Source organism: Delphinus delphis, chromosome 17, assembly GCF_949987515.2.
Source record: "Delphinus delphis chromosome 17, mDelDel1.2, whole genome shotgun sequence".
Lineage (NCBI taxonomy): Eukaryota > Metazoa > Chordata > Mammalia > Artiodactyla > Delphinidae > Delphinus > Delphinus delphis.
Genome location: NC_082699.1, coordinates 18,024,555 through 18,046,869, shown reverse-complemented (window position 1 = coordinate 18,046,869; position 22,315 = coordinate 18,024,555). Strand labels below are relative to the sequence as shown.

The 22,315-nt window shown below is 42.0% G+C and overlaps 2 protein-coding genes across 3 annotated transcripts in view; both read right to left on the bottom strand.

Moving 5' to 3' along the window:
- Positions 1–7,758, bottom strand: part of LY96 (lymphocyte antigen 96) — a 32,481-nt gene extending 24,723 nt beyond the window's left edge. The window contains exon 1 of the mRNA XM_059994782.1: positions 6,447–7,758. Coding sequence (XP_059850765.1) covers positions 6,447–6,558 — 112 coding nt within the window. The 5' untranslated portion in view covers positions 6,559–7,758. The remainder of the gene's footprint in view (positions 1–6,446) is intronic.
- A 4,836-nt stretch (positions 7,759–12,594) lies between these two features.
- On the bottom strand, positions 12,595–18,550 carry TMEM70 (transmembrane protein 70). Of its 2 annotated transcripts, none has more exons than XM_059994781.1 (3): positions 18,216–18,550; positions 17,356–17,461; positions 12,595–13,235 (listed from the first exon to the last, which is right to left on the bottom strand). In XM_059994781.1, exons 1-3 carry the CDS (start codon positions 18,417–18,419, stop codon positions 12,778–12,780), a joined length of 768 nt encoding a protein of 255 aa, XP_059850764.1. In that variant the 5' UTR covers positions 18,420–18,550; the 3' UTR covers positions 12,595–12,777. The 2 variants fall into 2 exon arrangements, with proteins under 2 accessions (XP_059850764.1, XP_059850763.1); XM_059994780.1 differs by having other exon boundaries at positions 18,228–18,549.
- Positions 18,551–22,315: the final 3,765 nt, after the last annotated feature.

Genomic DNA, 22,315 nt, shown 5'->3' with positions numbered 1-22,315 from the left:
ATAAATGTGTGTTTATTCACTTCTGCTTAGCACCAAATATTGCTCTAGGCACTAGAGAAACAATGAACAAGACAGGCAAGGGCCCGGCTCTTGATAAATGGACACTCTAGTATAGAAATCAAACAGGGCCATGAGAGAAAGACTGAGTGTACGGTGGGGACGGAGGAGTTGGGGGTGGCAATGGGTAGCGATACCTCAACTACAGTATCCAGTAAGTGAGTGACAGAAAGCAACCAACCCTGTGGACATTGTAATCAGGAGTACAGACTCATAGGTGACAATGATTTTTTTTTTTTTTTTTTTTTTTTGCGGTACGTGGGCCTCTCACCGTTGTGGCCTCTCCCGCCGCGGAGCACAGGCTCCGGACGCGCAGGCCCAGCGGCCATGGCCCACGGGCCCAGCCGCTCCACGGCATGTGGGATCCTCCCGGACCGGGGCACGAACCCGTGTCCCCTGCATCGGCAGGCGGACTCCCAACCACTGCGCCACCAGGGAAGCCCCGTGACAATGATTTTGACATGTTCAAGCAACAAAAACAAACACACACACACATATATACACAAAGACCGTTACATGAGATACATATAATAGACAAAGTCACAGAGACAGAGAGTAGAGGTTACCAGGGACTAGGGGGGAGGGAGAAATGGGGAGTTATTGTTTAATGGGTACAGAGTCTCTGTTTGGGATGATGAAAAATTCCGAAAATGGATAATGGTGATAGTTGCAAAGTGATGTGAATGTACTTAATATCATTGAATTGTACACTTAAAAATCATTAAAAGGGTAAATTTTATGCTTGTTATATTGGTAATACAAACAATAACCGTAATAATAATATAGGTCAGTGTAAATGGAAAATAATGAAGGAGGGTGGGAATCATGGGAATCATAGGAATCAGACAGGTAGGCAAGGGCCACCTCAAGGGGTCTTGGACGCCTTGGTACAAAGTTGGGATTTCACTCTAATTGAAGTGAAAAGCCACTGGGGGGCTTTAAGCAACTGAAATAACATTATATAACATACTTAATTTTTAAAAGATCTCTCTGGTCTCTATGCTAAGAACTGATTGCATGGAGGCAAGAATTAAAGTGGAGAAAGGACAATTTAAGAGGATGTTGCAGAGGCAAAGGAGCAGTGAAAGGACAGTGAGCAAAGGACAGTGAAAAGTAGTTGGCTTTAACTATTTACAACAGCCAAGACATGGAAGCAACATAAATGTCCATCGACAGAGGAATGGATAAAGAAGATGTGGAATATACAATGGAATATTACTCGGCCATAAAAAAGAACGAAATAGGGCTTCCCTGGTGGCACAGTGGTTGAGAGTCTGCCTGCTGATGCAGGGGACACGGGTTCATGCCCCGGTCCAGGAAGATTCCCACATGCCGCGGAGCAGCTGGGCCCGTAAGCCATGGCCGCTGAGCCTGCGCGTCCGGAGCCTGTGCTCCACAACGGGAGAAGCCACAACAGTGAGAGGCCCACGTACCGCAAAAAAAAAAAAAAAAAGAATGAAATAATGCCATTGTGGCAACATGGATGGACCTAGATATTAGCATACTAAGTGAAGTAAGTCAGACAGAGAAAGACAAATACCATATATCACTTATATGTGGAATCTAAAAAACTGATACAAAGGAACTTATTTACAAAACAGAAACAGACTCACAGACATAGAAAACAAACTTATGGTTACCAAAGGGGAAAGGTAGGGAGGAGGGATAAATTAGGAGTGTGGGATTAACATATACACACTACTATATATAAAATAGATAATCAACTGGACCTACTGTATAGCACAGGGGACTCTACTTAATATTCTGTAATAACCTATATGGGAAAAGAATCTGAAAAAGAATGGATATTTGTAGATGTATAACTGAATCACTTTGCTGTACACTTGAAACTAGTACAACATTGTAAATCAACTGTACTCCAATATAAAATAAAAATTAAATTAAAAAAAAAAAGTAGTTGGGGAATTCCCTGGCAGTCCAGTGGTTCAGACTTGGTGCTTTCACTGTGATGGCCTGGGCTCAATCCCTAGTCAGGGAACTAAGATCCCACAAGCCACACAGTGTGGTCAGGATAAAAAAAAAAAAGTAGTTGGCTTTAGAATATATTCTGGGGATATTAAAAACGGAATCATCGATAAATACGATGTGAAAAATAAGGGAGATAATTAAGGATACCCCTGGTTGGGGGGTAAGGAATTACGTGGATGATGAGATAGGGAAGATTTAGGAAGAAACAGATTTGGAAAGGAGTATAAGAGTCCTAGTTCCAAATGGCTCTTAGACTTCCCAGTGGCCATGCTGAATTTGTAGAATAAACAAATGAATCCTGGTGATATGTTTAGTTATCCCTCCTACTACACATAAGTAAGACAAAAGCCAGAAGTTCCTTGAAGATACCAGCTACATCTTAACATAACCTTTGCATTCTCAGTATTCCTCAGCATAATAAGGAAACCTAATGCTTATTAAAGACGTAGTAAACAGGATTAAATTCAACTGACTTGACTAGGCTCTGTACGGGAGGCAGGACTTTTGATGGACCTCAGAGGTTTCCATGAAACAGAAAGATGGACACGAATATTTCAGGTTAGAGAATAGTACACATATATATCAACGCAAGTATAAATAAAGGCCAGTAAAGAGGCTGGCCTGCTTGGAGTTGGGGGGACACTCCAAATGTCAAGATACACTCACTTAGCTGAGAGGACCATGCTGGAATACTTCCAGAACCGGACCCCCCCTCATCGCCTCCAATGCTCCCCTCTGGTCCGAGTCACCATTCTCTCGCTCACCTGGATTATTGCAACAGCTTCCCAACAGGTTGCCTGCTTCCACTTTTGCCGCCTTACAGATTATTATCAACCCAGGAGCCAGACCAGGCTTTACTCGTAGTAAGAGATAAAGTCGTTCCCTGACCTACATGGCCCTCACCCTCTCCCCATTCCCTTCTATGTCATCTTCTGCTACTTTCCCCACGCTCATTCCGTCTCAGCCACACTGGCCTCCTTGCTATCCCTCCATCACCAGCCACGTTCCCACCTCAAGGCCATTGTGCTTGCTCTTCCCTCCACCCCTTCCGCTGGATATGGGCGTGGCTCACTCCCTCAACTATTCCTGTCCTTGCTAAACAGTCACCTTCTCAGTAAGGCCTTCCTTGCCTGTCCTAATTTAAAATGCAACCCCCATCCCCATCTCTGTACTCTCTATCCCCTCCCCTGCTTTATTTTTCTCTCACAGCAATCACCACCATTTGACATGCTGAATATTTCACTGATTGAAACTCCAGGAGGGCCGTGACTTTTTTTTTTTTTTTTTTTTTTTTTTGCGGTATGCGGGCCTCTCACTGTTGTGGCCTCCTCCCGCTGCGGAGCACAGGCTCCGGACGCGCAGGCTCAGCGGCCATGGCTCACGGGCCCAGCCGCTCTGCGGCATGTGGGATCCTCCCGGACCAGGGCACAAACCCACATCCCCTGCATCGGCAGGCGGACTCTCAACCACTGCGCCACCAGGGAAGCCCCGTGACTTTTGTCTTGTTGTTCACTGCTAGATAATATCCTCAGTGTCTAGAACAGGCACATGCCAGATTCTCAGTGAATATTGGTTTAATTAAATAATCCATGAATTCCTTGAGTTTCAGGACTATCCATAGCCCAAAAAAAGGTTAGAGCTGAGTCTCACAACTCTAGGTTACAGGACGGTGTATGTCCAGGGCTCTGTGGACTGACTCAGACAGCCACATTTTCTGCCTTTTCCAAAGGTGGAGGATAAAACAGCCAATTCTTGCCATTTCTGTATGTTATGCGCTGAACTGTGTTCTCCTTAAATTCATATGTTGAAGTTCTAACCCCCAGTACGTCAGAATGTAACTGTCTTTGGAGACAGGGCCTTTAAGAGGTGATTAAGTTAAAATGAGGTCATATGGGTAGGCCCTAATCCAATACCGTTGGTGTCTTAGAAGAAGAGGAGATTTAGACCTACAGGGAGTCACCAGGAATGAGTGCATACAGAGAAAAAGCCATTTGAAGACATGGCAAGAAGACAGCCATCTGCAAGCCAAGGAGAGAGGCCTCAGAAGGAAATCAAACCAACTGACCCTTGATCTTGGATTTCCTGGCTCCAGAACTGTGAGAAATAAATTTCTGCTGTTTAAGCCACCCAGTCTGTGATGTTTTTTATGGCAGCCCTAGCAAACAGGTATACCGTGTATGCCCAGGAGCTTGGCCAAATGGGAATCATCCTCACAGAAAGGACTGAATTGTCGTCACCAACTTCCTGACAATAATACCCAGAGGGATCAGTGCTTCCCACAAATGACACGTTTCCATCTCAGTCAGGATGGATTCTCTAAGGCAGGGAAAGGTTGACGTGGCAGGGGCAGGGGAGAGGGGCATGGCAGCAAGCAGGGTCTCGCTTAGCTGTATGTCCCACCTGCTCTCCACGGTCGCTATATCCATGGGGCAGCAGGAAAGGACCACAGAATTTCTCAGCATTGGAGAGAAACATAAAATCTCTCCTCAAAAATCAAATCAGAAGACAAATTGAGTTAGTGTTACTGGAAGATTAAAAGCTAAATAATAATATGAAGTGTTATATAAATAAAGGCCATAGGAAATACAGCACAGAGAAGGTGGCATAATCAGTGCATGGAGCAGAAGCGCCAAAGGAGTGGAGAGAAGGGGGCCGAGTGCACTGAAGAGGGCCTGGAACAGGGCAGTGTAAACTGACCTTGCGGGGTGGGGAATTTTCAGGGAATGCAGCATAATCACAAACAGAAAAAAAAGCCACCAGCCTGAGACTAGTCATACACTTAGGTCTTGTTCCCACATCTGGCAATTACCATAATTCCCAAGAAGTAACTTTTTTCTTTTTTCTTTTTTTTTTGCGGTACGCGGGCCTCTCACCGTTGTGGCCTCTCCCGTTGCGGAGCACAGGCTCCGGACGCGCAGGCTCAGCGGCCATGGCTCACGGGCCCAGCCGCTCCGCGGCATGTGGGATCCTCCCGGACCAGGGCACCAACCCGTGTCCCCTGCATCGGCAGGCGGACTCTCAACCACTGCGCCACCAGGGAAGCCCCCCAGAAGTAACTTTATATTAATATTTGCCAGAGTGTATTTGCAGGATTGTAAACACACACTCAAAAAATAAAACAAAATAAAACTGAAAATTGGGGGATTAAATAGGTTTCTTTATTGCAGAACTTCTCAGAACTCAAAGTACATTTGTAAATCTCCCCCAAATGATTAGACCATAAATCCTTTTTTCCCATGAGGATTTCAGCTAGCAAGTATTTTCGGGAGCATCCCCTTAAACCTTCCTGATACCACTAGTGGGTAGAAAAGGTCAACCAACCTATAGTGAGCAACACAATGCAAAGCACCAAACCAAAACAGTAGTCAAGCCCCGAAGCTGTGCTTTCAGACCAGCAGATATTTGTAGAGAAAGAGGGAAAACTAAACAAAACAAGATAAAACAAAACAACAGTGATCCAACCAGTAAATAGCATTAGAGTGTGGCTGATTTTTTTTTTTTAAGTAATCAATATTATTGTTTCTATGTGGCTCTGTGCTAAAAATTTTACCTCAAAACAATCCTTGTGAAATGGGTTCGAAAATCACTTTCACTTTACAGATAAAAAAACTGAGGCACAGAGAGGCTAAGACTTTGCTCAAGGTCACACAATAACGGACAGAATCAGCCTTACATCCAATTAGGGAGGTAATTCCAAGAGCCTTCAAAAACCACAGCCTGAAACACAGAGCACCTGTTATACACCCAACATAACGTTGAAAACAAAAAATCATGGCCTGGGCTTCCCTGGTGGCGCAGTGGTTGGGAGTCCGCCTGCCGATGCAGGAGATGCGGGTTTGAGCCCTAGTCCGGGAAGATCCCACATGCCGCGGAGAAGCTGGGCCCGTGAGCCACGGCCGCTGAGCCTAAACGTCCGGAGCCTGTGCTCCGCAACGGGAGAGGCCACAACAGTGAGAGGCCCGCGTACCGCAAAAAAAAAAAAAAAAAAAATCATGGCCTGGAGCTATAATCAATTCGAAGCAGCATTTAGGACTGTTCTACCTTCTCAAGAAGACCCGGTCAGTCTTGGGGCTGAGGCAAAATCTCAGAAGCAGATAGTTCTGCCCAAACTGGGAAGAATCTGAAACTGGGTTCAAGGTAGAGATAGCTGACCACAGGAAAGGACAGAAGCACTTGGAGGTCAAGTGCAACACAGTTCAGAGACCTGTGAGGCCAGTGACGGATCGAGAAAATCCACCCAGGGCAGGAACCAGACATCACTTTTGCTGCCAGCAGCCTCCCCAGCAGCCGGAACATACGGTCATTTCCTGCCTCCCGGCGATAGCAGAAAAAGGTTCCTGTGAAAACTTGCCCTTGGAACAGTTCACATTATGAGTACCTGCTTTTGCCCTCGTACTTACCACAGTAGGAGTACCAAACACTTGTGTCAGAGGAGTTGCAGATCCAGCGTTTCTCTCCAGGTTCAGTAAATGTGGAAGAAAACAGGGCGGAAAAAAGCATAAATGGGAACATGATTCAGTATCTTCAAAACTTTAAAAATGCAAGGACAGTCAGTAACTAATCATCAGACTCTTCCTTTTTAATAAGTAGAAAAACTTTAACTTAGTCATCAGTCACATGATTTCTGAGTTCCTATCCGACTGTTTCCTCTTTTGAATGTGTGTGTGTGTGTGTTTAATATCTGAGCACTTGCTGCAAGAGGAAAGGAAAATGATTCAGAATGTACTCTTTGCGAACACATGATACAAATGAGGGCACAGAGCTTTAAAAACAAAATCAGGTATTTCCCAATCAATAGTAAAGAAACCAGCCTGTAGGTCTTCTTTAAAAGATCAAAAGACTAGCACTCTTTATCCCTCTGCATTGCTATTCTCTCGCCCACAAGTTTTTTTTTTTTTTAAACCCTAAGCACGCCCTCCTATTCCTTCTTTCTTTCTTTATGGCCGTGCCGCTGGGCTTGGAAGCGTGGGGTCCTAACCACTAGACCGCCAGGGAATTCCTTCCCACAAGTTCTTTATACAACAATTCTCACGGCCAGAAAGCAGAACCTAAAGCTCTGAACTGAACAGGCTCACACAAAGTGTTTCTGCTCGGCAACAGGTTCAGCCAGAGGGTAGAGCCCAGCTGGATGAGACCCCAGACACAGGACATTAGCTGTAGTTCTGCATGGTGGGCGGGGGGGGGGGTGTCTCACCAGGCTTGAGAATGCATTCACTTTAGCAAATTACAGGTCCAGGGAATACCTTAAAATGGTCATTATTTTGTGTGTGGAATGTATTTCATTCCAAAACTCTCACTTTGTTCTAGAAAAACAGCCACCCCTTTAGATGCTTTGCTACCTGAAATTCTTTAAAGGACATGGTCTGGGATTAGTAGCCAAAAAATAGCATGGAATTGGGGCCTTAAAAACCTACAGGTTTAGAGGAAAATAATCATATTTGTAAAAGGTTTTACTAAAAACTGTACTACTTTCCCATTTTTTTAAAGGTAAATATCCATGGGGTGGGGCGTAGTCTGGGGAAATGGGGAGTTGCTCAATGGGTATTGTTTCAGGTTGGCAAGGTGAAAAAGTTCTAGAGATCTGTTGCACAGCAATGTGAATACAGTTAACACTAATGAACTGTACACTTAAAATTGGTTAAGATGGAGAATTCCCTGGAGGTCCAGCGGTTAGGACTCCACGCTTCCACTGCAGGGCACATGGGTTTGATCCCTGGTCAGGAAACTAAGATCCCACAAGCTGCCCAGTGCAGCCAAAAAAAGAAAAATTTTGTTAAGATGGTAAATTTTATGTTATATGTATTTTACATATTTTTTAAGTGGGGGAAAAAAAGAGGACAAATCCATGAATGCTTCTAGTAGTCTCAAAATACCATTTCCTACTAAAAGGAAAAAATACTCTAGAGAAATTACTGTTTCCAGGTCTGAGGCAGAAAACGTTCAAGATGAGCCTAAAACATCTTATCATATTAGACACCCAATTTGATGACAGTCCCATTGACCAAAGATGGGTTTCCTATTGAGTTGTAACAAATAACCACAAACTTAGTGCCTTAAAAACAATACAAATGGGGAATTCCCTGGCAGTCCGGTGGTTAGGACTCTGAATTTTTACTGCCAAGGGCCCAGGTTCGATCCCTGGTTGGGGAACTAAGATCCCACAAGCCATGCTATGTGGAAAACACACACACATATGCACAATACAAATGAATTCTCTTACAGTTCTGGAGGTCAGAAGTCCGAAATCAGTTTCAATGGGCTAAGAGCAAGGAGTCAGCATACCTAGTTCTTCTGGAGACTCCAGGGGAAGACTCTGTTTACTTGCATTTTTCAGTTTGAGAGCTGCAATCCTTCCATTCCTCCATCTTCAAAGTTCAGCACTGTCATCTCTGCTTCCATCGTCACATCGCCTCTCCCCTGATATCCTGCGTCCCTGTTATAAGGGCTCTATGATTACAGTAGAACCATTTGGATAATCCACGATAATCTCCCCAACTCAAGATCCACCTATAAAATCCCTTTTGCCATTTAACATAACATTCACAGCTTCCAGACATGAACATTCAGCCTACCTGTAGACTATTACTATCATTAATAAGATAGTAACTGCAATGAATTGAAATACATCAAATATATTCAAATCAATCAGCTCATAATAATTTTTTTAAAGTCTAATCAGCAGATGATGCTAGGAAACCAACTCTATTTTGAAACCTGATAAAGGGAAAGAATCAAGCATTTATCCTGACTTTTCTATAGAAACTGAACTACCGGTAACCAAATAGTACAGAGAGGCAAGTTTCCCTTGCCTTCTCATACTCTTTTCTCTACTTTTAGAAGTATTTCAGCTAATATATGAAAAAGGAATGATAGAATATAACCATTTTGCAACACCTAATGAATTAGTAAACTTGGGCACTGAGCATTAGTAGTTGCTAATGTCACAGAGAGAGAGACAGAAAGACATTGTATTCTTCTTGATGGGTGAACATGGTGGTAGCCAACCTCCAAGATGGCTCCCAATGACCCTTACCTTCTTGGTATGCAAATCCTTGTGTAGTCCCCTCCAACAATGTATAAGGGTGACTGTGTAACTAAGAAAATATTGCACAATGATAATGTGCAACTTCCAAAGTAGATCATAAAAGACATTTTGCCCTCTACCTTGCTCTCCTGGATCAATTGCTCTGGGGGAAACAAGTAGCTCTAAAGAGAGATCCATGTGGTAAGAAACCAAGGCCTCCTCCCAAAAGGCCAGCACCAATTTGTCAGTCATGTGAGTGAGCCACCTTGGAAGCAGTTCCTCCTGCCCCAGCCCAGCCTTCAAATGACAGGAGTACCGGCTGATATCTTGACTGCAACCCCATGAGAGAACCTGAGCCACACCCCCTCAACTAAGCCATTCCCAAATACCTGACCAACAGACACTGTGCAATATCATAAACGTCTGTTGATGTTTTAAACCTCTAAGTTTTAGGGGCAATTTGTTATGCAACAATAGAAAAATAATACAAACAACATCAGCTACGAATCAGTCTTGTCCAAAATAATCAAACCTCAACCTGATGAAGCCTCAATTTATAGCAAATACAGTAGACAGACAAACATGTTAAACTATACCTTGGGGATATAATCAGAAAATCTAGACCATGAAAACATATATAGGACAAAACACTCAGTTTCTTCAACAGATGATTTGCAAGGGGCGGGGGGTGGCGGGGGAAACAAAGTGAAAGAGGGAATTCCCTGACAATCCAGTGGTCAGGATTCCGTGCTTCTGCGGCCGGGGGACGGGTTTGATCCCTGGTTGGGGAACTAAGATCTCACATGCCACGTGGCAGGGCCTAAAAAAACAAAAACAAACTGAAAAATATAGAAGGGTCCATAGATTAGAAGTCTTAAAAGAGACTTAGAAAATAGGTGTGAATAAGGTGGGAACTTTAATTAGATCTTAATCCAAACAAAATGGGGGTGAAAATTATGAAACAATTGGAAATTTGAGTAGACTGGATATTTGATAACACTGGGGTCAAGGGCAGCTTAGGTATTATGATGGCATTGTTATTTTTTTAAGTCTTTATCTTGTAGAGTCACAAAATTAAATATTTAAGAAAGAAATCTGGGCTTCCCTGGTGGCACAGTGGTTGGGAGTCCGCCTGCCAATGCAGGGGACACGGGTTCGAGCCCTGGTCTGCGAGGATCCCACATGCCGCAGAGCAACTAAGCCCGTGTGCCACAATTGCTGAGCCTGCGCTCTAGAGCCCGTGAGCCACAACTACTGAGCCCACGTGCCACAACTGCTGAAGCCTATGCACCTAAAGCCCATGTTCCACAACGAGAGGCCACCAGAGTGAGAGGCCCGTGCACCGCAACGAAGAGTGGCCCCCGCTCGCCACAACTGGAGAAAGCCCACACACAACAACAAAGATCCAATGCAGCAAAAATAAATAAATAAATTTATAAAAATTTAAAAAAAGTTTAAGAAAGAAATCTTATGATGTCTGGGATTTGGTTCCAAATAAAAGTAGACAGCAAGTGGTCTAGATGAAACAATGAATCTGGATGATGAGTCACTTTTTCTGAAAAAATCAGAGTACAATTTTAACGAATGTGTCCAAGCTAAGGCTGTCATTCATACCTAATGACCGTTTTGTTACTTTTGCTTCCAAAAGCTGAAGTTTTTCAGTATGACGTAATCTATGTTGAGGCAAAGGATTATATCTTATCATCAAAGGGTACACTATCTGATGTAACCCAGAGGTCCAAGGGGATCACCCTGCCTTTTGGGACTCAAATAAAACTGACTCAATATCCTTCCCATAGGTAGAGGGAGACTCACCACCTTCCTAATCTTTCCAAGATTACTCTGCCTGGGGAGAGGGTGGTAAAGTGGCATGGAAGGACGTGCGTATATTTCTTACCTTGGCCTGAGCTGTTTCTGCGGACTTACTTCAGTGATGAACCATTAGGGTATCCTACGCATGCTGATCCTTTTCTACATCTTGGTCTCACTCCAAATCATGCCCTTGAGAAGTCATCTTTCTCGTGTAGTACTTTAAGCCTTTTTTCTTTTCTCTAAACAATTGAGGAATTATTGATACTCATAAAAATAGGATTTTCACTCCACTCCACAGGTGACAAAATGGTTGCATGGATATAGGACATTTAAAGAAAGAGATAGGATGTACTAAAAACAAGTTATGAGAAAACTGACCCTTGAGAGAAAACTTTGAAATGTTAACAACACTGTTTTCTTCTAATATTTATCTAACATTTGATAATGAGTATTTGATTATGGAATAATCTTTTTTTTTTTTTTTTTTTGTGGTACACGGGCCTCTCACTGTTGTGGCCTCTCCCGTTGCGGAGCACAGGCTCCGGACGCGCAGGCTCAGCGGCCATGGCTCACAGGCCCAGCCGCTCCGCGGCATGTGGGATCTTCCCGGACCGGGGCACGAACCTGTGTCCCCTGCATCGACAGGCGGACTCTCAACCACTGGGCCACCAGGGAAGCCCTGGAATAATCTTTTTACAGAAAGATATAAATCACATTAACTGCTAAGATAGCAACAGGTCCACATCTAGGTGACAAAGGACAGAAAAGCAGACAGGCAGAGGCCCAAACTGAGGACAGAGGTGGTGGCAGCTTGTTCATCTAAGAATAGAGCCCGCCCTCTACTAAGGCCACAAGCTGGCTGATCCTAGCAGAGGGCAGGCTCTAAGTCTCAGAAAGATGAGCACTGTTCTACCTTAAGCTGTCTCCTATAACCTTCTAGCAGCTTCGGACTTGATCTTTCCCCTAAGAACTAGTGATGTCCCTGCTTTCTCCATCCACCTCCCTCATACCACAGGCAAGCCAGAAAGATTAGATTTATCATCGTGGCAGGTGATAGACGTTAGGCAGCTCTCTACAGACTGGGTGTTTTGTTCTCAACTGTGACTCTGGCAACTAGCCCAGTACCTGACACCCTCTAGGCACTTAATCAGTATCTACTAGTCTAAATAGCATGATTTGAGGCCCTTTGTTCCTGGCTGAAAATCCTTCACAAGAACCAACTTAACATTAGCATGGAGACTTTTATTTTATAAAAGGTACTATCCATCTGTGTAGTACATACAATTTTCCCACTGTTTCAGGGTGTAACAAAGGAGAGTGTACATGGAGGGACAAATGGAACCACCGAAGACGATACTACTTAGGTCACCACTTCCCCAAGAGCTAACCACACCCTACTGGACATGGATATCTTTAACACGGGCAGCCATGCCAGAGATGATAGGCAAAAACCTGTGCTCTGAGCCAAAGGAAGCAGATTAACAGTCTCCCATAATCCGTGAATTTTTAAAGAGTTTTCAATGTGGGAAAAGGTAATATCTATATCCTTAGAAAAATCCAAACACAAAGGAAAAATAACTTTCCCATTTGCTTCTGATATCCAATCCCCAGCTGAGAGGCAATCACACTTATTATATAAAAGTAACCATGCATATGTCAGCATATACATGTATTTTCACACCCTTTTAACACAAATGATAGAGTATTGTATGTTTTGTTTTTCAAATGTAACTTTTTTTATTATAAAGGAACATAATTCTCTGGAAATGGAAAGTTCTGTGATACAATTTCAAATTATTTTTTTAACAATCAGTCACTAACAAAAATCATAAGTAAAGGCAATTATTATACACTGGAACATAAATCACATTTAAGCAAACATAAAAACGACAGACTCATTTCTCTTCTTTAAGCTGTTTCTTTTCACTGGCTTCTTCCACATCAAAAGTGAATGGTTTGTCATAACCCATTAGATGGTTATAGTCTTCAGGGTTTGGAAAGAGTGCTGGATTAACTAACAGTGATTTTGTTTTAGCATAAAATGTGGTAAACACATGTGTGCTATTTGGAATCGTCACGTCATTCTGGTGGAACACTGTACTCGTTTCCAAAAGCACAACATTATAAGTAATGGCTTTATAAGTGTCTGTTGTGGCCTCATGGTACAACCGAACGACATAGCCTTTTGTAAGAAAGTGAAGCAGTGTTGGAGTGATCACTGTAAAGCTTCCTATGATGCCATAAAATAAGATTTGCAAAGGCAGACTTCCAAATATAATATTATTTTGTGCAAAAATGTATGGTAGAAATGCAAGGCTGATCAGACTTGTAGAGTAAGAAAAACATTTCACACCTAAATAAGAAAAAAAATGGGAGAAGATTAACATTTTTAACTTTTATAAAAGAATCAACCTATCCAATTAATTCTTCCACCTTTCTCCCTACAATATCATCATCAAAACAACAAAACCAAAACACCTATATAGTGCTTATTATATTCCAGGCTCTATTTTAAGCACTTTACAAATTTCATTCATGAAATCTAGAAAAAAATCCTATGAGACTGATGTATAATTATCATCATCATCACTCCCATTTAAAAGATGAGAAAATACGAGGTACTTGCTCAATGTCACATAGCTACCAAGTAGCTGTGTCGGGATTTAAACCCAGGCAATCTGACTCTAGGGTCCAGGCTGTTGGCCATTACAGTGCGCTGCCTCTCCAGCTGGGAAGTCCGCTTTAGGGTTAACTGGCTTCTATCTCAGCTCCCAATAAAAGGTTTACTATTACTCAAAAATCTTTATGAATACTATAAAAGTTAATTCAGTCAGCAGATAATCAAATAAAGCTCTCTATTAACAAGCACTTCCACAGATCTAACATAAAACGTTCCAATATGGGGCTTTTTCAGGCTAAGTGCCCAGCATTAAAACAGCAAATCGAAAAACAAGCAAACAAAAAACACCACCAGTGGTTAAGAAACATATGGGAAAGGTAATCAACTTCTTTACCAAGGAAAAACATTCAAGTTAAAATAGGGAGATATTTTTACTTATCACGTTAGAAAGATTAAAAAATCAGTGACTTCTGAACTGTATACTTAAAAATGGTCAAAATGGTAACTTTTACTTTATGTCTATTTTACCACAGTAAATAAATAAATAACTTAAAATGTAAATTTTCTTAGCTTGAATGTACAATTTTAACATGATCAAATACCATCTGTTTGGAAAACAGGCAAGTTGAGATCCTAGAAGGGTTGATTATAAAGTTATTTTGGAAAAACAAAGGAAGAAAAAAAGGGGGGAGGGTTAGATACTAAAACATAAGATTGTATAATTAAAACAGTGTGGTAGTGGCTCAGTACATAAACGGATCAATGGAAAAAAACGGGAAATCTAGACACAAACCTAACTGCATAGAGAAATTTAGTATAGAACAAAGATACAATCTAAAATAAATGGTGCTAGGACAACCAGATTCAGAGAAAATTCAATCGATCCCTCATACCATATGCCAGGAAAACTCCAAATAATCCAGAGATTTAAGTGTTTAAAATAAGAGAGGTATAAGAAGAAAATACCCATGAAGTCCTTTATAATCTGAGAATAGGTAAACTTTTCTAATTATGACTGAAAATACAGAGGCAATCAAGGGGAAAGTTGATAAATCTGATCATCTTTTAAAAATGTACATGGACATAAATACCGTAAACAAAGAGACAAATGAGAAAAATATTTGCAGCTTATATGACAAAGGGTTAATATCCCCAATACACAAAAGGTTTCTAGTATATGAGAAGAAAAGATCAACAACCCAATAAACAAACATGCCAGAAATATAAGCAGACAGTTCAATGAAACAAAAATGCACACGGCCTTTCAACAGATGAAATGATGCTAAGCCTCAATCATAAGAAACATTCAATTAAAACCACAGTGAAGGCTGGGAGGGAGGGAGACGCAAGAGGGAAGAGATATGGGAACATATGTATATGTATAACTGATTCACTTTGTTATAAAGCAGAAACTAACACACCATTGTAAAGCAATTATACTCCAATAAAGATGTTAAAAAAAATAAAAAAATAAAAACACAGTGAGATACCGTTTTTCCCCCAAACTGGCAAAAACTGAAAATATGACATCATACTCTGTTTGTGAGGCTATAACAAAGCAGACACTCTCATACATCACTCTTGCTTGAAGCCTTAATTATCTTGCATTAGTAATTTTAAAATAATTCCTTCCCCCCACAGGTAGATGCCATGACACTGGTACACATGGGACTCAATGGGGACCAAGTTGCCTTCTATATAAAAGCCTCCTTAGCCCTTCCAACTACCTGTTTTCCCCATTACTCTTTCACACTATAGTAGGTTGAACAGTGTCCCCTCAAACTTCACATCCACTTAGATCTTCAGAACATGACCTTATTTGAAAATAGGGTCTTTGCAGACAATTAAAAGTTGAGATGAGATCATACTGGATTACGGTGGGCCCTACATCCAATGAGAGTATACTTAAAAGGACAGAACAAGACAAGCAGAGACACAGAGAGCGCCGTGCGAAGTAGGAGGCAGAGACTGGAGTTATGCAGCTACAAGCCAAGGAAACATGAAGGATTGCTGGGAGCCACCAGAAGCTGGAAGAGACAAGGACAAGCTCTTTCCTAGAGCCTTCAGACAGCACGGAATGCCAACACCTTGATTTCAGACTTCTAGCCTTCAGAACTGTGAGAATAAATTTTTGTTGTTTTAATCCACCAAGCCTGTGGAAATGTATTGTAAGAGCCCTAGGAAACTAATACATACATATACTTTATTATGCCTGGATTGAAGCAATTGCTATTTTCTAAACATATTCTCATGCCTTTGCTCATACTACTTCCGTGCCTGGGATGCCCTTCTTTCACAACATCTTCATGTTCAAATTCTACTCATCTTAAAAAGAGAATACTATGACATCCGTAATTTTCTGTTGCTGAATTAACAAGAACCATCAACTAAAAGTCCCTTCAAATATCTTTAAATTAGGACCCAATTTGGTAGTTTAAATGGTACCGCTATGTTAATGTCTCTCACTCAGTTTTACACAGAAAAAATATTAATCCCTGATAAGTATAGTGACTTTCTATTACTATAATATTGAAGGAACTCAAACATTAAATTCTTCTACAAGTTACAGTTCTAGAACTTTGAATATCATGCGTAGCTCTGCTCTTCCACAAATATTATATTGTACCCACACTAAAATTAATTCCTATTTATATTCTCTTCTCTTCAGAATTGAGTCAAGTGGGAACATGAAAAAAATTGATTAAGGCTTCCCTTCATTTGAAGGAACGGTGTCTGTATTCAGAAAGAAGGGTACCACGGGGGTCACGGTGAACACATCTCAAGGGCATCAGTCTAGGGATCCCAGGCTCAATCCAGAGATGAGACACAGGCTCAGTGGCCCACTCATGTTGTGACTTCTGAAGAAATTTCTACCATCCAAAACTGATTATTCCAGTAACTTCAGAACTCCACTCAATAGTGATTATAATCACTCCTTATTCCCAGAAAGTTTTAAATAGCTAAAATTGTATTTTAAACATACTCTATTTTAATGTCACACTCTTGAGAACTTACAGACTTCCAGATTAAATTTCAGACAACTGGTTAACACCAGCATGATCAAAAACACACATGCAAATGGGGCACAGAAATCTTGTGGCCATCTTGGCTATAAAATAATCCTCCAGATATTTCAGGTTATACTTTTTTTTTTAAGATTAATAAAATGAAATACAACCTCAGGAACTTGAACAAATCACAAACCTAAGTTCTTCTGACTTTCCCTACTAAAATATTCCATACTAAATACTGAATTATGACCTAAGGAAAGAGCTTTAAACTTGTAGCTATCTAATACACTGCCCTTTCCTTCTCCACGATAACTCCCTACTACCTAGAAAACCACTAAGTAAATATGTTTGCTGAAAATTCTAAGGTGACCTAAAAAATGTAAAATTAATATATCTTTGAATTATAAAAGTATTACTGCTCATTTTAACTGTAAAATCTAGAAACATATACTGTAAATGTCTACTTACCCAAAATAACTACTCCTAAGAGGTATTCGCCCATATTTTTTTCCTTTGCATATTCAAACATTACATACACTTTTTGTTCTGTTTTATTTTGTTGCTAAACATCCCAAGAGGTGACCAAAGGATGGAATCTTTAGTGCGCAGCCATAAGATCACAAAATCATAAGAGTCTACAAAAACCTTTTAAAAATCTCCTAAAAATGCAAAGGTCTTAACCTCTAAATCTTTTATCAACAGACCACAAGAAAAAAATTATAATTTTTCCTTCTGTCTTGCAATTACGAAGTGCTAAAATAATAAGTTATCATATGCTAAGAACCTTTTTTTATAAGTAAAAGGGGGGGAAAAAGGAAATATCCTCACTTCTGATTACCCACCAAATACTGTTCGGGCCAGATTCCCAGTATAAATCAGCCTTCCATCTTCTGATTTTTCAAGCTGTGTATGTAAACATCGAACACATCTTTCCCAAGAAACAGGTATCTATTGAAAGAGACCATTATAATGTGAGTACATGATAAACTTTTAAATTTTTTAAGTTTATTTTGTAAAATATAATAAAAAGAAAACTTATCACAACACACACTCTTCAAGATGTAAAAGGCATGCCTAATCCCTTTATGCTGAAATTTAATGAGATTCCAATTCCCGCGTTGGCCTTTCCTCCCAAGTTTCAACCATGTTTGCTAATCCTAATATTTTACAGGGCAGGATTAGGAGACAATTTATTCAGATTAAAATGAGAAGGATTAACGTCTCCATCCCATTTTTCCAGGGAGCAAAGGAATTCCTAAAAATAGAGCCACCTAATAAAAAGCAGAACAAACTCAAAATCAGGTTTCCCGAGTTCTTTCAGTTCGGTCTCCACGTGGAGCATCTAAATTTCGCTGCCAATTAACCCTTCCGAGCTTGCGCTCAAGGACAGAAAAAAAAAAATAAGAGTCCTCACAAGCCCAATGGATTTGCAACCATCTCTGTAAAGTGACTGGAACCGCCCAGAAAATAGGCACTTTCCAAGGGGCACTGCTGGACTCGCGGGGGCTGCGAACCCCGGGAGCACCGGCCTGTTGGCCAGGCCGAGGCCGGGCACTCCTACCAGCCCCATAGCACGGGGCTCCTTCAGCACCAGAGCCGCCGTGCAGGCCGGGGAGAAGCTATGGGAGAGCCGGGCTCCCCAGGCCCGGTGCTACTCCCACCCCCACCCTTACTCGGGTCCGCGAGCCCTCTGACCGCCGACCTGCGCTCGCACCCGACACGGCAGAAGCGTCGCGGCTGCCGACAGCCCCGCGCCCCCGCCCCGCCCCGAGGAGCCTCTGCAGGAGGCCGCCCGGCAGACGGCCGCCCTAGGGCCTCGGAGCGCAGTGGCTGCCCACGGTGCCGTCCTCTTCCCACCAAGCCGCAGTCCGGCCGCCCACGGGCCGCCCAACGCCAGAAGCAGCATCCCGCGCGTGACCAGAAACGGCGACTGCACTGCGGCGGCAGCCGAGCACGCCGAGGCGCAGCTCCTCACCAGACCGCGGCAGAAACGAGCCGCGCACCCGGCGCCGCCGCCAGGTCCGCGGGCCGCACAGGCCGCCTGCGCGTGCGCAGAATGGACGGCCCGCCGGCAACCTGCCCAGGCACACGCGTTCCTTGTGGGCTGAGATCTGAATCCGACCTGACCCTCGCTGCCAGGACCAGCAAACGGCCATCCTGAGCGCTGCTTCCCCTCGTCGGAGTCTGGCGCTCTTTACAACCGTGTGGAAGGACAGAGGGGAGAGACACGCGCGAAGGACAAAGCCTGGAAGCAGGGTTAAATCTTTCATTCTCGTGGGCATCATTTTCTGTGCCCAAAACACCATTTTCTCTGCGGAAAATGTTTCTAACCTGTTGGCACAGAGGAATAATACAGTGCACGTTTGAACAAAAATGAATAGTAATTTAATCCAACCAATAGTTTGGTAGAAAATGAGTGGAACTCGTTCATATAATGTTGATACTTGTCAAATTTGTCTTCGGAAATCACTCTCATCCGTTTACACAATCGTTCATTATTTGTTAGAGATCTTGAGCGCCTCGCCAACTACCAGGACTAAGTTGGAAGCAGAGGATACAAAGATACTGAAGAAAATTGGAAATCCACAATGCTTACATAGTGAGGGAAACACCTGAAAATAAACTAAAATATAATGCTGAAATATAATTGACATATACCAATTTACAAAATGCTGCAGAGGCCCGAGAGACAGAATGATTAATTTGGCCTCTGAATGTCCAAAGGCTTCAGGTTCAGCCGAGTATTGAGGGATGAGCATCCAACTAGTAAAGGACGCTTTTGTTTGCTATTTCAGAACCATGTTTTTCACTCAATATGGTACTGGCAGGCTTCCCTGGTGGCACAGTGGTTGAGAGTCTGCCTACCAATGCAGGGGACACGAGTTGGAGGCCTGGTCCAGGAAGATCCTACATGCCGCCAAGCAACTAAGCCCGTGCGCCACAACTACTGAGCCCGCGTGCCACAACTACTGAAGCCCATGTGCCTAGAGCCCATGCTCTGCAATAAGAGGAGTCACCACAGTGAGAACCCCGCACACCGCAACCAAGAGTAGTTGCTCACAGCAACTAGAGAAAGCCCACGCAAAGCAATGAAGACCCAGTGCAGCCAAAAATAAAATAAATTTATAAAATAAAATAAAATATATATGTTATTGGCATAGGGGAGGAACAAACTAATAGTCAAAAATAGTATCACCTTCGCAACTCCAAATCCTGTCTACTTTTTTCTGGGTATCCAGAAGGATAAAATTATACTATTTCTTCATGGATAACTTCACTTTCTTTCTTTTGTTTGTTCATTGAAGTATAGTTGATTTACAATGTTGTGCTAATTTCTGCACATTATATATTATAGCAAAGTGACTCAGTTACACACATATATACGTTCTTTTGTCATATTCTTTTCCATTATCGTTTATCCCAGGAGATTGGATACAGTTCCCTGTGCTATACAGTAGGACATTGTTGTTTATCCATTCTAAATGTAATAGCTTGCATCTACTAACCCCAAACTCCCAGTCCATCCCTCCCCCTCCCTCTGCCCCTTGGCAACCACACCTGTTCTCTGTGAGTCTGTTTCTGTTTTGTAGATAGGTTCATTTGTGCCATATTTTAGATTGCACATATAAGTGATATCATATGTCTTTTTCTGACTCATTTGCTTAGTATGATAATCTCTAGTTGCATCCATGTTGCTGCAAATGACATTATTTCATTCTTTTTTATGGCTGAGTAATATTTCACTGTATATATACATATATATACACATATATATACACACACACACACACATATATATATATATATATACACATATATATATATATATACCACATCTTTATCCATTCATCTGTCGATGGACATTTAGATTGTTTCCATGTCTTTGCTTTGTAACTTCCCTTTTTTAAAGTTATCTTCCACTTACCTTTCAAAAACTCTTGTTTTAGTGTAATTCATATTACAAACAATATCAATTAGCCATTATTGTACTGATATGTATGTAAATTTTTCTGTTCATACAGTGTTTTTCTTTAATAGCTTTAAAAAGATAAACTGAGGCATGCTAAAATTTTTGAGTTTATTTGAGCAAAAATTTATTCAAATCAGACAGCACCAAATCTGGAAATGGTCAGGAGCATTCCACTGACAGGAGCTAGGGGCAAGGTTTTTATGGAGAAGATGCACATGCAAAGCAAGGAAATTATTTGATTGGTTATAGCTTATGCCACACTGTGAGGCATGTAGGATCTTAGTTCCGCAACCAGGGATCTAACCCATGCCCCCTGCAGTGGAAGCGTGGAGTATTAACCACTAGACCGCCAGGGAAGTCCCTGCTTATAGCTTATGCTGTTGCATTATTTGAGAAAATCTAGTTGGCTGTTTGTGATTGGTTGTAAATACCTTGAGGTATTTATAAGGATTGAATCTGGCTTAGCTTTTGGGTTGCTCACTAAACTACCAAGGCATCAGCGCCATCTCAGTCTAATGGTCTCTTTGTATGATTACTTCAACAATACATTGAGGGACTTCCCTGGTGGCACAGTGGTTAAGAATCTGCCTGCCAATGCAGGGGACACGGGTTTCGAGCCCAGGTCCGGGAGGATCCCACATGCCGTGGAGTAACTGAGCCCGTGCAGCACAACTACTGAGCCTGTGCTGTAGAGCCCGCGAGCTACAACTACTGAGCCCGCACGTCTACAGCCCCTGCTCCACAACAAGAGAAGCCACCGCAGTGAGAAGCCCACGCACCACAATGGACAGTAGCCCCCGATCTCAGTAACTAGAGAAAGCCTGCACAGCAACAAAGACCCAACGCAGTCAAAAATTAATTAAATAATTAATTTAGAAATATATATTGAGAGAACCTGAATTTTTATCTTCTGTTAAGCTTAGTTTCTTCCCACAGAAACTGTAAGCAAATGGAAATAATAATATTTGGTCTACTCAAGGTTTCTAAGTAGCTAAAATGAGATGATATTCTGAAAATTCTGTGCTATAGAATTATATGAAAGTGTCATTCATGGTTAAAAAGATTTCCCAATTCTTCGGCTTCCCTGGTGGCGCAGTGGTTGAGAATCTGCCTGCTAATGCAGGGGACACGGGTTCGAGCCCTGGTCTGGGAGGATCCCACATGCCACGGAGCAACTAGCTCCGTGAGCCACAACTACAGAGCCTGCGCGTCTGGAGCCTGTGCTCCGCAACAAGAGAGGACTCAATAGTGAGAGGCCCGCACCGCGATGAAAAGTGGCCCCCGCTTGCCACAACTAGAGAAAGCCCTCGCACAGAAACGAAGACCCAACACAGCAAAAATAAATTAATAAACTTCCACCCCCAACATCTTTAAAAAAACAAAAAAGAAAGATTTCCCGATTCTAGTAGTTTAGAGACAATTTTTGAATATATACTATTTGAGTGGGATTTTAGAATGATACTAAGGCTGTTTACAAAATAAGCCTTGATTCCCCATTCATATCATCTGAGAGGGTCCCTTTAAAGATGGAGGGTGATGGAAAAATTGAAAATGGTTATCACTTGTAGAATGTATGACCACCATTATTGTATGTATTTTTTGTTTGTTTTTTGGCTGTCTTTCCTCCCCATCCACCAGCCCCCTTCCCCTCCTTTAACATGAGCTAAAGGGCAGAATGGTGTGATGGAAAAAAGAAAAGAAAAATTGTGGTAAAGCTAGTATTTTGATAAGGACCCTAAATGCTTCTTTATGCATTACTAGTTTTGAAAATAAATTACGAGAATCTTCGGGGAAAAGAATTTGTCAACAGATTATCAAGATCTTTTAAAATG

Coding starts and splice junctions, on each gene's coding strand:
- TMEM70 (XM_059994781.1), bottom strand. CDS start 18,419: ATGCTGCTTCTGGCGTTGGGCGGCCCGTGGGCGGCCGGACTGCGGCTT. Junction 17,462..18,215: donor CGTGTCGGGTGCGAGCGCAG/GTCGGCGGTCAG, acceptor CTCTTTCAATAG/ATACCTGTTTCTTGGGAAAG. Junction 13,236..17,355: donor TCTGGCCCGAACAGTATTTG/GTGGGTAATCAG, acceptor TTTCTTATTTAG/GTGTGAAATGTTTTTCTTAC.